We start from the raw sequence: 17,794 nt of genomic DNA, 5'->3' as shown, positions 1-17,794 counted from the left end.
GTAACATTCTTTAAAATCACAAAATCACAGATATGGGGACCATGTTGGTGATTGTGATCGCCACAATCAAGAAAAGGATGGCAGTGGGGAAGAAGTGAACAATTAAAGCGGTATAGCATGAGGGGGAAACAGCTCACCACTCCTGACTTTTGTCTTATGCCAATTATACGCAAAGTGCATGCTATACAATGTATAGCGCAATGACATTGTATCAATAAAGGAACTACAAAACATTAAGTAGACTCTAACCATGAATAAAAAGAATTACACATCACAATTGAAAATTAATTGATACAAACCAGAGCATTAACAAGTTCAAGACCTACTAATACCAATAAAAAAAAGCACTGAACAACAAACAGCACCCATCCAATGACAAAACTCTCATGAAATTAAAACAGGAGGAAATTTTATCAGTTTTATAAAGAACATCTATAAGAAAATAACAACAGCTAACATCATACATAAAGGTGGGACATCCATCACCTTTTCCTCAAGACTAGATATAATACCCCCCCCACACACACTCCTATTCACTATCTTATTGGTAGCCGTAGGTAATTAAATAAGGTAATAATAAGAAAAACTGCCTCAGATTGGGAAGGAACAAACAATCTTGTTGCACTTGTTTGCAGATAACATGATTTCTCAAAGCAAAACTCCCTGCAACTGTTAAGCAATTCCAGCAGGGACTCAGGATAGTAATTATTCTATAGCCATTAAAAACTGTTCCCAACTGCAAAGGCCATCAATAGAAATAACAAAAAGTCAGGAAGGACTGTAGCCCCCTATCTCTCTATGAAACCTTTTCCTCTCCAAGAAAGAAGCAGGAGTGTGTTTTTACTCTGAGCTCCTGCACTGCAACTACAATACAGGGCAGCAATGGGTGCCGTGCAGAAGGAAGAAGCTACAAGCCCCAAGAGAGCTCTCTGCACAGGCCACACAGATGGACATGCACTTGAAGGAAGGGGTTCATAATCACAGAAGAAAGAAGCAGGGCTTGTCACAAAGGAGGGATCCAACAAATCTTTAGTTACATCACCAAGTAAAAAACAAAACAGACAACATGGAGGAAAGATGTGCAGAACTAAGAACCCAACTGGGCTTGAGGCAGAAAAAACACAGCAGCCCCTGAGAGCCAGCAGCTAATGCCAATAGGGCCAGAAGGGTGGCAGCCACACATAGACCTTCTATAGCTTCAAATTCACAACAGACTTAAATTTGTAAAGTGCCAAGAACATCTTTTTTTTTTCCAGCAAACACACCAATAATTTAAAGTCTACTGCTTCTGTTTGTTGCTGTAAGTTTAACCCAGGGCCTCCCACTTGGTAAAGGTATATAAGCACCATGCTAGGCTTCCCAGGGCTTTAAAACTGACTAGAAGACACTGCATAAAACAGTGAAAAACTTTGAAACTGTATCTCAGCTTGGTCTGGAATGAAGAAAAACTAAATCAGAGACATAGCCATGTTGCAACAGAACTCCTGACATTTCTGACACTGAGAGGAGGGAGCAGGAAAGCAGGTGGGGCAGCAGGTGGCAGGTGGTCTAGGGAGGCCATATATCCATTGCATCCATTGGTACATCCCTGCGTGTCTGCCCTCCGTCCCCAAGCACCAGTCCTCTGAAATAAGCCAGGCCCATGTTTAACAATGATCTCATCCTAAGAACTGAAACATTCCATTCAAAGCTTTGGCTTTGGAAGTCAGAATTTGTGCTTTCCAGCCCAATTAGTAAATCTAATCACATGCATTCACACTCTCAAGGGGTCCCAATTGTTTGGCAGTAACAGCTTGCGGATTCACAATCAACGGAATTAATGCTGCTATTTTTAGGCTTGGAAAAAAAAAAAAAACCTGTACATAAAAACAAGCCTCCAAGCTATGGACCTTGGTCAGAGAAAGAATAAAATAAGAAAATAAGCGGCAAAATAAAGTGTTTGCATGAATTATTACACAAAGAATCATTTTGTAAAGCCCCTGCAAGGCTCTGCCAAGGGGTCCTTGCTATTCTAAGCTGAATCTTTTCTCCACATCACCTAGAAGGAAAATGTCACTCAAATAAAAAGGTTCCTTTACACGAAACCGTGTGTTTAAGTGGCAACATATAATTTTATTTAAAAAAAATTAGGAGCAATTGCTGCTGAAGCTACTTCGGGGACAAGGGGAGGGGAAGATCTGTCAGTGCTATGGGAACGAAAAAATGATGTTCCAGCAAGCTGTATTCCAATCATTTGCTTCATAGTTAAGTTTAATTACATATTACACAGTGTCCTGTAATTATGCTGCTTGGAAAACTGCCAATTTCCCCCTTTGAAATGTGAAAAGTTCCTTAATTTACTTTGAAGAGTCAGCATCGCCCCCACCGGCACCCGCCCGAGCACAGGCACGCGGCCTACCGGCCTACTACACTAGATCCCACTTCCCTGCAGGACGGGCTGGTAGACAGCAGCTAGCTTCGTTCTCTATTTCTTAGAGCCACCAGGTGCCTGATGGTGCTCACAGCTCCAGAACACAAGCCAGAAATTTTACAGAGTGGACAATGTTTTCTTTCCTTTCAAATTTACAGCAGGAGAAACTGAGGCACAATCACTCCCAGTCCCCTTTCCTCCTCACAAGAGCCTGGCGTTAAGTCCTTTATTCTCAGAAAAGGAATGAACAGATAGGACAAGATGAAGTCCTGGTCTCAGGGAGTTGCCTAGGTTGGAGAAGAGCAAACAGGGAAGGCTGAGAATCTATCTGAGCCGTGACAAAGGGCACAGCCAGTGCAATCATACGAAGACCTCTCGGGTACCAGCAACAGGCTGAGAAGTTCAGTCAGCTGGAGAGGATTCTTATCAATGGCCACCAAGATAGGCAACACAGAAGTACCAAGAAGACACAGAAAGAAAGAAGAAGCCAAACAGAATAGATTAGGGAGTCTAGGTGACTCATTAACAGAGGAAGAATAAGAACTGCTTCCGGGGAAATCAAATTCTCTTTCCTCAGACAATACCGGGCTAGTGGGGCAAAGAGCATCTGAAGGTTCACCTGAAGTATGCCTGAAAGTGCCACATCAATCTCCTAGCCCAGATTAATCAGATGTAACTGGTGCAGCCACTCTGGAAATCAGTATGTGAATCCTCAGAAAACTAAAAATAAATTACTATATGACCCCCTACCCACATGACATACGCCCAAGGGACTCAGCATCGTATTCCACAGATGCTCGCTTGGCCATTTTCATTGCTGCCCTATTCACAACTGCCAGAAAAGAAACCAACCCAAATGCCCTTTAGCAGGTGCATGATAACAAAAATGGGACACACAAGCACAACAGGATGCTATCCCACTGCAGAGAAAAATGAAGACCACACACTTGGATCACCCCACTTGGATTTGACCTGAAAGCATCTTTCTTACGGTCAGACTTGCCAAAAGAGGGTAGAAATTAAGTAGTCCTACCAAGATGCAACACCTAAAAACCACAACAATGACAGGTCGAGATAAAGGTACAAGTAGTGGCACTCCCAAGTTAGTGGCAACCAACAGTTGTCTAATTGTATTTCAGGGAAACCTAACCAGCTTCCCAGGGCTAGATCGCAGAAAAGAATCTACTACAATCTCTTTGCTAGACCAGCATAATCCTAACTACATTCTAAATCTTAGCTATATACTCTGAGGTAAATGTTGCCATCACACTCATCCAAGAAGCTCACTCTGCAGCACATGGAAACCATCACTGAAAACCTCAACTGGACTGAGTGCAGAGATCAATGGATTATGGGGAGCCCAGCCCCAATAGATGTATGTCCATCACAGCTCCTGCTCTATAGCTCAGGGAACATCCTGGAAGCCACGGCAGAAGGCTTGCAAGAGGCAGACTATCAAGATGTCTGCTGTGAAACTGTATTGTTCATTGACTGATTGCATCAATCGCTACATTGTGTTCAGATGAGGTTTCCCGTGACGGTTCCCATGGGTTGTAGAGTAAAGCCTCTTTGATGAGGGGGATAGCTACATTTTGTGTTTTATACATATAAGTGTATATTCATATAGGTTTATGCAATAATCAAAGAAAATAAGCTATTAATTCGAGGGAGAGGAATATGGGAGAGGCTGGAGGGGGAAAGGAGAAGTGGTTATTATATTTTAATAAGAATACATTTAAGAATCATAAATTTTAAAAATTTAGCTCTGGTCTATCTCTAGCTCTGTGAGCCTGGGCAGGCTCTCTCTGTGTGTCAGTTCCCTCAAGCATAAACAGGGAAAGTACCAACTGCAGAACAGTATGGTGAGCAATTAATGAAGACCTTGCCGTTACCTCCCAGCAAGCTCAGTTATAAGTACGTGCTCGCTGTAATAACGGCGCAGGAGCTCTCCAGCACTGCTAGGAGGAAACTTGACGAGAGCATCCCTGCTAAACTGAGGTGAGCCTCTATTGACAAAGCAGAGGGATATGTAGATAGAAGATAAGGTACAGAGTCACCCAGTCATCCTGCACTGAGGAGGGGATCACAATGTTTTCCAAGACCCCAGAAGGGACACTTCTCATCTTTCTCATCCAGAGCACTCTGAGGTTTCTGTCTCAGGAGCCTCGGATCGGTATCCAACTACCCAGCCTCTCTCATCTTTCTCTTCTGTGCTTCTTCCTCCATCCCTCCCTTATTTACCTTCATTTATTTAGGTTTTTGAGACAGTGTCACTAGCGGAGACCAGCCTTGAACTTGATCCACCGCTTCGTCCTCCCAAGTACTAGGATAGCAGGGATATGCCACCATTCCTAGCCCTGCCGACTAAAAAGTATTGCTAGGGGGATACAGTGGAAAGATTCCACTTAATGGATTTTTAAATATAGATATACTTTACATAGTTCATTTCTGGAAAATATGGCTCTAATGAAAAGTACCTTGAGAAACCCATTCTTAATTTGAGATATACATCGTTCCTCACAATCTCATACTTGACACACTATCAATATTTTTGTTCTGATTTGGCATAATATTATAAACATATGTATGCACTAGCCTGCAATTATGTGAAACTAGTATAATTAATCTTATTTTTAAAAGCATTTCTATATCCCTCATCAGAAAATTCATTATCGTCTACTATAGTCACCTAGTGTCCCATGATATTGCAGTGGATAAAATGCTAGTCATAAACTAGGAAGTACGATAAAGCAAGAATTGCAGGGCACTCCACCAAATTGCATACATTAATTATGCAAATTGTTTTCATAGACCAATTATACCTCAATTAAAAAAAAAGAATTGCAGGTTATGTAAAGAACAAACCAGTGCCAGTGTTAACTTTTCATTTTGATCCTGGAAGCCTCCAGATCTTATAAATCCTGTTGAGTAACACCTTTGTTGGTGAGAGTCTATAAATCAGTGAGGGAGTAGCTTCATTAGGAAACCATATTTACGATACAGCCCACAAGAACTGAGGGGGAACAAAGAGTTAGGTCTGCTTTATTCCACACTGACCAACTGCCACCTGGTTTCTTCAGAAAGTCGGGTCATTGTCTAAAGTCAGGTCACAGGAGGAAGTCCTCAATGTTAGTCCTCTGATACAGCTAAACAAGATACTTTCAAAAGTTGTGAAAATTGACCTGTTCCACATAGTGTGAAAAACCTCACACTATCAAAAAGAGCTTCTACGACTTATTAGAGGGTTCCCAGTACTGTGTACATCTAAAACCCCCTAAGGAGGCAAGGAATTTCCCAAATGGAAAGCAATTATTACTGTTGCGTGTGTGTGTGTGTGTGTGTGTGTGTGTGTGTGTGTGTGTGTGCGCGCGCGCGTGTGTGTGTGTGTGATTATTTCTTCTGTATAAGAGCCAAATCTTAGCCTTTATCCTTACCACCACATCTACTGCTCATGGCACCATGTCTGCTTGGTGTTTGATAATATTTGTGAATGAGACAATGAATGAATGATTGTAACACTCAAAAAAATAATAATTTAGTGCATTTTCTTCAACTTTCTTTTAGCATCTAAGGAAATATGCCTTACTCTGCCCCCAATACCTTTTATATTCTCTGATAATATACAAGCAACTATAGAAGAATCTCACTTGCGTGCATTTAGCTTTGATTGTTGCACATTTAAAACTCATCTAGTTTCTGTAAGGGTCGGTCTCATGCCCGAAAACAGGTTCTGAATATTTGGATTACTTCTTCATGTCACTTTTCATGTCACTGCTTTGAAACAAGAAATCAATCAAGAATTCTCTGCTATGACACTTTTACTGGGAGCTCTTGTTCCTTGAAATAACACTGTTTGGTGTTAATCAAATGTTTGATAATATGATGAAAGATTCATATCTGAAATCGTGGTGATTTCACTCCACACTCAGTGAGATGCTCAGGTCTGTAATTCCTCCTCGGGTCTGTGCCCACCCAATTGTGGGGTAATTCAATTACATCTGCAACTTTCACTAGAACACAGTTACTATAGTTTTATTCAAGTATTACATAAGAAACCTAGCCACCCATCAAGAAATTCATGTGGCAAACAATATCTTTAGAAGTATGAAGGCCATGAATTTCAGATGAGGACAAAGAATAAAGTTAAGAAAATTCTTTTCTTTTTTCCTTAAGAAAGTTTTTCATGCACTACATTTTGATTATATTATTTCCCTTTCCCTAACTCCTCCTAGATATTTTCCACCTCCCTACACACTCAATTTCATGTTCCTTCTTTATTTCTTAAAAAAGAGAAAACAAAAATGAAACAAACAGTAAGACAACAAAAATATACCCAAACAAAATGAAACAAAAAGTATATAAAAACAAACAAACAAACAAACATGGACTCTATTTTGCATTGGCAAACAAGTTCTTTAACTGCTTGATTAATAAGGAAATATTGGAAGGTACTAGGCACTAGACAGTGGGCCAATAGTTGGAAATGTAAATGAACTTCAGTGTCTGCTCACACAGTTTATTTCAGTCAATTCCAGGAGACACGAAGCACAGGTAAATATATTTAAAGCTATAAAAGGTCACAGGAATTCGATTTGAGCGTCCAAGGAGCAGGGTCAATAATATCCTCCAGGAAGAAGGCCAGGGGTTATCTAAAGACAAGTTTTGCTTAGAGAGCTGTCCATCAGGCAGAGGGCATGAAACATTCAAACATAAGGGTGTCACAAATGCTCAGGCAGAATTTATAACTGCCTGGTTAACATGTGGACTGTCATAATTTTGTTTTGACAAAGGGTTAGTTAGGTGGTAGCTCAGAGGACAGAGAGAAGACAAAGGCACAGGGATGGTCTAGAAGGAGAGTTTAGCAGTCAAACAGATGCACGGACTAGAGAGGGTGCGCATCCTTAAGAGGTGGAACACAAGGAACGCCAGGTCCTATGTGCTTCAGCTCTGAACCTCAAGCTCACTCTCTGCCTCACAGAAACACTCAGGTAGATGGTCAGAAGGCACAGATCAGGAAAAGGACAAAAAATTGGGGGTAGGGAACTCTAAGTGGCCAAAGTCAGCACTGTCACCTAGGTCCCTCAAGCCCAAAGTCCACCTCTTCTTTGGATAGCCAAATTTACTTTATCTGCAACCAAACTGCTTCTCCCCACTGGCACCTTAAGTCAGGTTAACATCACTTGTCTACAGTTTCTTAACTTCCTAAGGCCCCTTTCTACAGCATATCTGTGGCCCTAGCTCCTACTCCCCACCCCAGCTTCTTCACCGGCCTCTAGCCTCTATTTCTCATGTTGGTTTTGAGCAAGAAAGTGCTTTTCCTAAAATCATCATCTCTGCTTAATTAATTCCCTTGAGAAAATGTTTAGGTGTATTGTTTAGAAATTGTTATATCTGCTTGGAAATGAAGTTCAGGTTCGAAAAAGCACATTAATATAGTTTCAAAGGTCTCTAAGGACGTGTCTCCAATTTGCCCATTGGGCTAGGGCCATCCGTGCCACTCCCATCTCACCTGCGCTATCTTGGTGCTCACTGGCTCCCTGAACAAAGCACACACCATCACACCCCCTCTCATTTCCCCTTTATTTGACAGACCCACCTCTGTCTTCCCTTCATACCAGTATGATGGTTAATATTGTCATTTTGACAGAATGTTGAATCACACCAACAGGTTTGGAAGGATTCCCTTGACTAGATTAGCTGAGGAGGGATGTCTACACTAAAACTGGGCAGCACCATGACCTGGGCTTGGATCCTAGTCTGGCTAAAATGGAAGAAGCTAGCTGTTGACAATCACTTCCTTTTCTTGACTACAGCAATGTGACCATCTGCCTCAAGTTCCTCCTACTACAACATGCTTGCCATGATGGACCATAGTCAACGGCACTGTGAACTGAAATAAACCCTTCCTCCATCAAACTGCTCTTGTCAAGGTATTTTATCACAGCAAGCTGGAAAGTAACTGAAACACCCAGCTAATACCATGCAGTAGCTTGAATGAGAACAGCCCCTATAGGCTCATATATTTGAATGTTTGGTTTCCAGACAGTAGAACTGTTTGAGAAGGATTAGGAAGCATGGACTTACTGGAGGCAGTGCATCACTGAGAGTAAGCTTTGAGGTTTCAAAAGCTCACACCAGACCGAGTCACACTCACGCTCTGCCTGCTGCATGCGGATCAGGATGTAAGGCTCTCGGTTACTGATCCTGCACCATGTCTGTCCACTTCCCACCATGATGATCGTGGACCAACCCTAAGTATCAACAGAAGGGCAAAGGGAAGGAAGGTCTGCAAAGTGATGGGCGTACACATGCAGGTGACCAAGGTTGCTAAGACAAAGGCAGGGACCTAGGGCAGAAGGCAAGACAACACCTAAGACCAAAATGATCATGGAAACATGAGAGAAGAGAAATGTCAAAAACAAAGGGAATAATGGTGGGGGTGGGGAAAAAAGGAAGAACACCACACCTCCCCTCCCTCCCCATTTTTTCTCTTGATTATTTTTGAAACACAGTTTCTCTAAGTAACTGTCCTCACTGTCCTGGAACTCACTCTGTAGACCAGGCTGACATCAAACACACAGAGACCCACCTGCCTCTGCCTATACCTCATCAGTTCTGGAATTAAAGGTGTGCACCACCATATTCGGTGCACACTTTCTCTTTTTAAACAAATCCCAACCACAAATCCGAGTGAGAAAGAGCATGAATGCCAAGGCTATATTCAAGTGGAGAAGATGAATCTATCAAATAATACAAATAATAAATGAATAGCTGAATACATACGGGAGCTTTACCTTGTTAAAAAAAAAAAGGAGTGGATTTTATTTAAAATAAAAGCTTAACAAAGAATCCAGAGGTGGTAGATGACTTAAGGGAAACAACGTTTTCTGGACACAGCAAGGCAGATGTGCCGTGAACTCACAGAGAGTGTGTCTGCATGCCTAAGAGCTGTGTGAGCTAAAACCAGATGAAATCCTTCCCTTAGCTGGGTATTATTGGCAATGGATAGCTGGGGGGAGAGGCAGAATTGGTTTCCTTTAATAGTGAAACCTCTGATATATTAGTCACACTCCCAGGCAGACCTTACTCTCATGAGTACTCGGCCAGCAGAAACAGGACTGGATGAGGAGTGAAGAGAGAATAAGAGGTTGTGTGGGGCAGAGAAGTGGATCTAGGAGGAGTTAGCTTTGGCCTTCCATCTAGTGGTCAATGCGCCAAAGTTACAAGGGACCTCGTGGAAGGAACTCTTGTGAGAAAATTTAACAATACACATATTTCAACCCATAAAGAAAAGGCAGAAGAAGAAGAAAGACCCCGACTTGCTTTGCCCCTAAGCTTCTATTCAAGTGTCTTTGTTAGATACAAAGTTCTTTCAGGTTGCCATGGTATTGATTTCACTTATCAGAGTGTAGAAAATGCATTGAGAAATCAAGCTTAAAACACTAAATTACTTTTCATAAGACATATGCTTCTCGTGCAATTAACAATACATTTGGCATCAGCGAGCTCTAATCTTAGAGGCATTTATCTGCAACCATCAATCAGTTGATGTGAAATTCAATTTCTACTTGGCTGCTACTTTTCCTACTCAATTCTCTGAGGCTAGATATTGTGTGGTCTCTCGAAATACTAATTTTCCTGGGATGAAAACAGATTACACCCACAGAAAATGCCTGTGCCGTAGGTATGTGTATATGCAAGTGAAATTAAAGAAGGTTTTTTTTTTGTTCTTTGGTTTTGTGGGTAGGGGTTCTTGTTTGTCTCTCTATTTACTTTGAGACAGGCTCACACTGTGTAGCCTTGGATGGCTTGCAACTCACTTTGTAGACCAGGCTGTCCTCAAGCTCACAGAGACCAGCTGCTTCTGCCTCCCAAGCACAAAATTAAAGGCATATGGTCACCAAGATTGGGCCTCAGATCCAAGGTTTACAGAAAAGCAATTATGTTAGAAAAGACTGAACTTCTGGCAATGTATCAGACTGCAAACCTTTCAGAGAAATGACCATAAAGATCTTCATATATTCAAACTACAAATAGCAATTCACAATAGGTCAAAGCTTTTCAAACTGCAAACATTTAAAATATGGGCCCTACAGAGAATACAGAGTTCAACATAACCTCATTCAAGGGAGTCACTGCTGAACGGTACAATTTCTCACTGCAGCTTACACAAATATACCCAATATCTTCCCATGGGCACAACAACACTCACTGCCAAAGACCTGCTAAGGAACTGTCATGGCAGAGCGTCCCCACATCTCCCTTGTTTATCAGAAGAAACTTTAGCCCAGACACAATGGAATCATCCACATTTAAATCACTAACTAGTAACAGTGCCCGGAACATCTCCAGAAGACTGAATCCACTGAAAGTCCAGTGGAGAATTCCCCAGCACACAGAGGACATGCTCCATTTTCAGCTCAGCCTGATGCTTCTTACTTTTGAGCAATTCGTACTTCAAACACTTTCTAACTTCTGGGCTAGTCATCATTGTAGCCACGTGCCCACTCCCTTTTCATTGACATCCCTCCTGGATGTCAGCCTTGCATCTAGTCCACTCAATTACATCTGAGCTCTCCTCCCTGAAGACATGAACACAGTGTCACCATGAATCCACGGCCTCAGATGTGCAACCCAACGGACAAGTCTTATGTCACTGTCCCCCCACTCTCTTCTCTACAGGGCACAGCCCAGGCAGTAGGTGGAACCTGCTATTACACAGAAGCACAGAGGTCCCCACTTCCTTCTGCCTCCCATCAACAACCTAACACAGTGCCCGGAGTATGCTCAGGCTGCTACAAAATGTGGAAAGATTCTTCTCCACAACTATCCTATTTTTCTCTTTATTTGTGTTTATTAGGTTTTTATCTCTTAACATTAGACTGAAATGAAGCAATGCGGCACTGAGGATCCTGGGCCTATTTCCAACTCTGGAAAAAGCCTAAAGGGAATCTCTACCAAATGTGAGGTTTTGCAGGATTTAGGTATGTAGTTCATTTCTGTTCCCTTAATTCCTTAATAGTTTTTAATCACACTTCTATATTAAACTATAGAAAACATTTCCCAGTACCAACTGTATTGTTTAAATAAATGGAAGAAATGTATAAGTTAAGTATCCTTATTTTAGCCCCTTGGTCAATTGCATTTCTTTAGTTTACTGCTGATAAAAGAAAATTCACTGGATGACTCAACTAATAATCTCCTCTGTGTGTAGGTCTGAAAACAGAATTCCGTAAGACACTGGCAATATCTGAGAAGAGCCAGCACACTTACCCGGATGTATGCATCCTGATGGTGCTTAGCGAAATACAGCATGTTGTCCAGAGCCAGCATGCCAGGAGGCGTCTGTGTGAAGTCCATGGCGGGATTGACATGATTCTAGAAGGAGAACAAAATGTTTTCAGTTAATTCTTCAGCAAACATCACCATCCACAAGGGAACTGAGATCCTCCCCAGGACTGAAACATTACGAGGTGAACTCCAAATAATCAAAAACGGTGGCACTGCTTGTCTCTGTGCCGACACACATCAATGGGAATTCTCCCAGCGTCTCAGGTTCAGAAAAAAAAAAATCAGCTTTTATACATGAGGTTTGGAGACCCAGTTGGAAATCAAATATAAGATTAGACAAGTAATACATTAAGAAAAATAAAATAACAAGTGAATTATAATTATGGTACTCATCCTGAAATGAAGCCATTGGCATCTGGGAGATGCCACAGTTCTGTCATTTCTGATAGAAGCTAACCACAAGAAGCCACAACCCACCCATGTCTCAACTTCTTCATACTCATATGAGGCCAGCTATAGTCAACACCTCTTGGTTGGTTTGAGAACTATCCCAGGTATCTGAGTACAGGCAATGGGAACAGTGGAGATATACACAGGGTTCTGATATCCGATTCTTAAGAAGGGTATCTACATGTCAGTCATCACACACAGCATGTTGATGACTTAATGCAATTATGCCTATGAGAGGTTGAAGCCTGAATTATCTGCTCTCCCCCATCAGTTACCAAAGCCAGGTCAGAGTACACTGATCTAAATGATGATGGAATTCAAGAAAACTGTGGGTTTTTTTTTTTTTTTGTATTATCAAGTCATCATCAGAGGCTTCATCCAGAAGCAGAAGGGAACATATGCAGAGACCCACAGCCAAGCATTATGCAGAGAGAGAGAGATGTGGGGGAGTCTAAATTGAATGTCTCTGTCAAACCTTTCCCCTCATAGGCCAGGGAATCCTGCAGAGGAGGAGGTGGAAAGCTTCTAAGAGGCAGAGGGGATGGAGGAAACCAGGAGAACAAGGCCCTCTGAATCAACCAAGCAAGGTGCACACAAACTCACAGAGACTGAAGCAGCAAGCACAGGGCCTACATGGGTCTGCACCAGATCCTCTGCATATATATATCTATATATATATATATATATATATCAGTTATCAGCTTAGTATTTTTATTGGACTCCACACTGTGAGAAGGAGTGGAACTCTGACTCTTTGGACTGCTCTTGGGACTCTTTTCCTCCTATTGGGTTGCTGAGACCAATTTCAATATGATAGTTTTGCTTACTCTTATTCTACTTTATTTTCTCATAGTTGGTGTTATCTCTTAGAAGCCTGTTCTTTTCTAATGAGAGACAGAAAGGGAGTGGTTCTAGAGGGCCGGGGAAGGTAGGGATGGACTTGGAGGAATCAAGGAAGGGAAAAACTATAAGCAGAATACATTATAGGAGAAAAGAATATTTTTAACAAAAGAAAAAATTTAAAGAGAAAAGAAAAATTAAAGTTGAACTACTTTTTTTTTTGCTCCGTGTCAATCTAGACCTCCTTAAAAAAGATCTATATAATTTGCATGAAACAATTATTTTCATTTGATCTTAGTACTCTCTAATAAATAGTTTAATTTTCTGTTTTCAGAAGAAAATTTGGTTAACAGTGATTCTTTCTAACCCGAGTATAAGAAAGCCTTTTTACTTGCTGCTTCGAGGTTCAAACCACCCACAATTTTCCACAACTGAATAATGTGTTCATTTAAATGAGGGTTCATGTCATCTGTCTTTTCCAGCATGACCCAGAGTTTTATTTAAGGACTGATAAAGACTAAAATCCTGGAAGAGCAGTTCTGTCGTTAGCCCAGAGTTCCTGTTTCAAAGCAGCTAGTTCATCATGTGTATTCAGGGGACCTCATTAACACAATAGTTTGCACGTTATCATGGCATTCCATCCTGATTCATTTGATAAAACACTGGCAAGCCTTTAAAACACCGAGAATCCACCACTGATGGGAAAGCTGTACCCAGCTCATGAAATTAAGGTAACAAAATAATCATTTGGCATTTCAAATAGAGTGCAGTTCAGTCTTGTTTTTTGTTTTGTTTTTTTTTTTAATTAGAAATCTTTGTCTGTAATTGCGTGGGTTTGTGCACCTGTGAGTGCAGGTGCCTTCAGAGGACAGAAGACGGCTCTGGGATGCCTCGAGCTGGTGTCACAGCTGCTTACAAGCTGCCTTATATGGTGTTGGGAACTGAATTCTGGCTGCAGACCGAGAAATGCACACTCCTAGCCACTGAGCCAGCTTTCCAGCCCCAGTACCATCTTAATTCGATGTTTACTGGAGTGAGAGGGTCCGACTCATATCAAAGTACAGGAGATAACCCAATAGAGACTTCAATGATTTTAGTTATTTGGCAAAAAAAAAAATAAAATAAAATAAAAAAATTTAGAATGTGAAGACCAAGCAGGAGACAAAGAATCACATGCCTGCCCTGGGATCTCACAACATGGGCTCATCTGGTGCCTGTGGCACCAGACAATTGGACTCTATTATGGTGAGTAAATACAGGGAGAGGTATAGAAGAGAGAGAGGCAGAATGGTTCTTGCCCTATGGAGAGAGACAGTCTGAAGAGGTGGTAAGGAGTGAACTGAGGTTGGTGGCTTGCTTGCTACTCAGGTTCATGGTGATGTATGGGCCTGGGCTGCTGCCAAGGGCCATGTCTGCACCTACAGCCCTGCCGCAGCCTTGGTTTGAGTTGATGTCCAGGCTCCTGTTACCACTGAAGGCTGAGAGAATAGGGCTGCACAGAGTTGGCCTGGGCCCTCACTGGCTGCAACACTAGGTAGAACTGGCTCTCCCACTCAGCAGCTGCAGCACTAGGGAGAACAAGCCCTGCCCTTCACCTGGGTAGCACAATAGAGCTGACTCCATTGACGGGAGCATGGAGAGCCACCCCTAAGAATGTGAGGTGAGAGATCTGGTCCTGTTTCTCACCTGTCATATGATAGTATGGACAAGGGAGAAAAGACCCCAACCCCTGCTCCTCACTGCCTGTGACAGGTGTGACAGGTAAGGGGAGCTGACCCTGGAGTCATGAAAGCAGGAGAGTTGACCCTGTCTTTCACCAGCTGCAGAACTTGGCAGCTGGCTCTGGTGGGTGGGCCAGTTCCGAGGGTGTGAGAGCAGAATTGGCCTAGCCCCTTGCTCCGTGCTGCACAGGATGAGCTAACCAGGGTAGTGCTGAAGAGTTCACCCTGGTATTTAGGATGAGGACGAGCTGGTGGGCTTACCAACCCAATAACCTCCCAAGCCCAAAACCAGGCTATGAATTGGAACATCCCAACATCCACCCCATCCCTGATCTGCTGGATCACATTGAAGGGGCCAGTCCTACACATCAAAGTTGCAGGATCTCCATGACGTATGACAACAACAGGATATTCAAGAGGAAACCCAATGAGGAACCAGTATCAATAGTGTGGCAGAAACCAGCGGCCTCAAACCAGATCAATGACTCATTGCAATGAACACTTGCAAGTAAGATGTATGGACAAAACAGTATACTGTCTGACTTACTGTGACACACTACAGCTTCCATGACCAAATTTTTATTTTCTTTTAAAATTTTAAGGAGAAGGTTGCAAGGGCAAAAGGTGGATGCAAAGGGACAGGGAGGAGAGTGAGATCGAAATGCATGATGTGAAAGCCACAAAGAATCAATAAAAAGTTAAATAAAAATAGCAGAATGTGTCTCATGTAGACAAACGAATACTCTGATGCACTTGGATTTCCAGAGCCAGGCTACAGACATCACAAGGACTTCTACTTACTGAGTAGCTTAAGGTACTATTGCTACCTTGAACTTTGTATGCACTCAGTCTTACCACATCCCATCAAGCAGAGAAGTCACTGCTCTCCCTGTGTGACTCACAAGAAACTGTGGCTAGATGCCTCCAGAAGCCTGTGCAGGACCTCACAGCATAGCTTTGGCCAAGACTTGGTAACATCTTCTTTGGGCTCAATACTTCAACCATCTTCTGTTCCTACATTTTCCCCGCTACGAGTTTAGAAGATGAACTCACTTTAGTGCTGTTACCATTTGAAATAAAAGGGGCTTCTTTCACAAAAGTATACACTATCCAGTATTGACTACCATGTAGCATGGACCAGGTAACAAGGCAAAGTGATACAAAGAGAACCAAACACGTTGCTCATTTCAGACCTATTCCTAGTATTAGCCCATTCCTCTACTCCAACAGTAAACACAAAGGAGAGCAAGCTGTGCCTGGTTATGCAATCTTAGCTCCTCGGGTGGCTGAGGCAGGAGGATCCCAAGTTTAAGACTTGTCTGGGCTATAGAGGGAACTCGAAGCCATCAAACAACTTAGTGAGGGCCTATCTCAAATAGGAAATACTACGGAGAACTGAGGGTATACCTCAGAGATAGAATGCTTGCCTAGCATGTGTGGGACCCTGGGTTCAATCCCCAGTACTAAGGGAAAGGTACTTATCAGAAAAAATATTAATTTTTCTGAATTCTAAATCTAACAACCCACTAAAAGTATTGCTGACTAGGCCCCTTGAAGCTTTCTCCCATTGACCACATTCTTTCTCAGCCATATAATGTGCCTATTAAGTAGAGTACTGGTATTCAGAGGGTCCTTACAGTAAAAGAGAGGGAATGAGGGAGGGAGGAAGGGAGAGAAAAAGGAGGGAGGAAAAGAGGGAGGGAAGAAGGGAAGAAGGGAGGGAGGGAGAGGAACAGGGAGACAGAGGGAGGGAGGAAGGAAAGAAGGGAGGGAGGGAGGGAAACAGGGAGCCAGAGGGAGGGAGGGAGAGAGGGAAGGAAGGAGGGAGAGAGAGAGAGAGAGAGAGAGAGAGAGAGAGAGAACATTGTCCCCTGTGTCCGTAAGAGACTGGTTTCAGATCTTCTCTGGGCTCAGATCTTCTCTGGGCAACAATATCTCAGAATGCTTAAGTCCTTCATCCAAAATAGCATAGAGCTGTATAAACCTAAGCAAATTCTTTGAATATGTTAATCCCCTCTGGACTACTTGTAGTATCTAAAATAATGTCAATGATATGAATGATGTTATAATGTATTGTTAAGGAATAACAATAAGCAGGAAGCTCTATTTGTGTTCTGTACAGAAGAAACATCTTTCGGGTATTTTCAACCTATGGCTGGTTGAATCTGTGGGTGAGGAACCCATGGATTCGAAAGGCTGAATGCTATTGATGTTTAGAGATCCTTTAAGGTATCATGTAATCAGTTGGTATATTATGAAATCACTTATCATGCTGCAGACTTTGTGCAAAGTGTCCATCAAATGCTACTTCTTAATCCTTATTGAACCTCAAGCAGGTTCAAGAGGTTATTGTCTTCTTTTGACAAAAAAGGAAACAGAGGCACTGACAGTTTAAATAGCTTGTCAGTTTCAGAGCCACTGTATGTATGTCAGAGGCAGAGGGCAAACCCAGGGCGCAGGTTTAAAGCAGAATCTTGTGATGTCAAGATGTTGATCAATCAGACATTGCTGTAAATTTCACAAAGATATCCAGTGCAGGTAACTAACTGTCAGTTCGTCTGAGGCCACATAATTCCCTCGTGCAGAATCCTATTTAGCAAGAGCTATGTCTCCATCATTTCCCAACATTGTTACAGACCAGACTCTTTATGTACTATTGGTCTCCAACAAATAGGCTATTGCTACACAGAAGTCAATAAGAAAATTGCTTTTGATTATTCAATAATTTGTTTTAACTAAGAAAAATCACAGAGAGGAGAGAAAGAGGGAGGGAGAGAGGGAGAGGGAGGGAGGGAGGGAGGGAGGGAGAGGCGGGTGGTGGTGATGCACACCTTTGGTACCAGCAATGAAAAGGCAGATGCAGATAGATCTCTACAAATCTCTGTAAATTCACAACCAGCCTGGTCTACAGAGTGAGTTCCATGACAGTTAGGGCAACACAGAGAAACCCTGTCTTTAGAAACCCAAAAGAAAATTTAAAGAAAAAAAAGTACACTTTAGATGGAGACTATCCTATTATAGATGGGTGGACTGTTCTTTCTGTCTGATTCCAAGTACACTTTAGATGGAGACTATCCTATTA

General features: G+C 42.2%; 1 protein-coding gene across 5 annotated transcripts in view; it reads right to left on the bottom strand.

Annotated features, from left to right (window-relative positions):
* Elmo1 (engulfment and cell motility 1) overlaps positions 1-17,794 on the bottom strand; it is a 532,260-nt gene that overhangs the window by 251,462 nt on the left and 263,004 nt on the right. For all 5 annotated transcript variants that reach the window (XM_026777428.1, XM_005369890.2, XM_026777430.1 and 2 more), the window contains one exon: positions 11,684-11,788. In XM_026777428.1, coding sequence (XP_026633229.1) covers positions 11,684-11,788 — 105 coding nt within the window. The remainder of the gene's footprint in view (positions 1-11,683; positions 11,789-17,794) is intronic.

Source organism: Microtus ochrogaster, unplaced genomic scaffold (genome assembly GCF_000317375.1).
Source record: "Microtus ochrogaster isolate Prairie Vole_2 unplaced genomic scaffold, MicOch1.0 UNK66, whole genome shotgun sequence".
Taxonomy (NCBI): domain Eukaryota; kingdom Metazoa; phylum Chordata; class Mammalia; order Rodentia; family Cricetidae; genus Microtus; species Microtus ochrogaster.
This window is presented reverse-complemented; position numbering and strand designations above follow the sequence as displayed.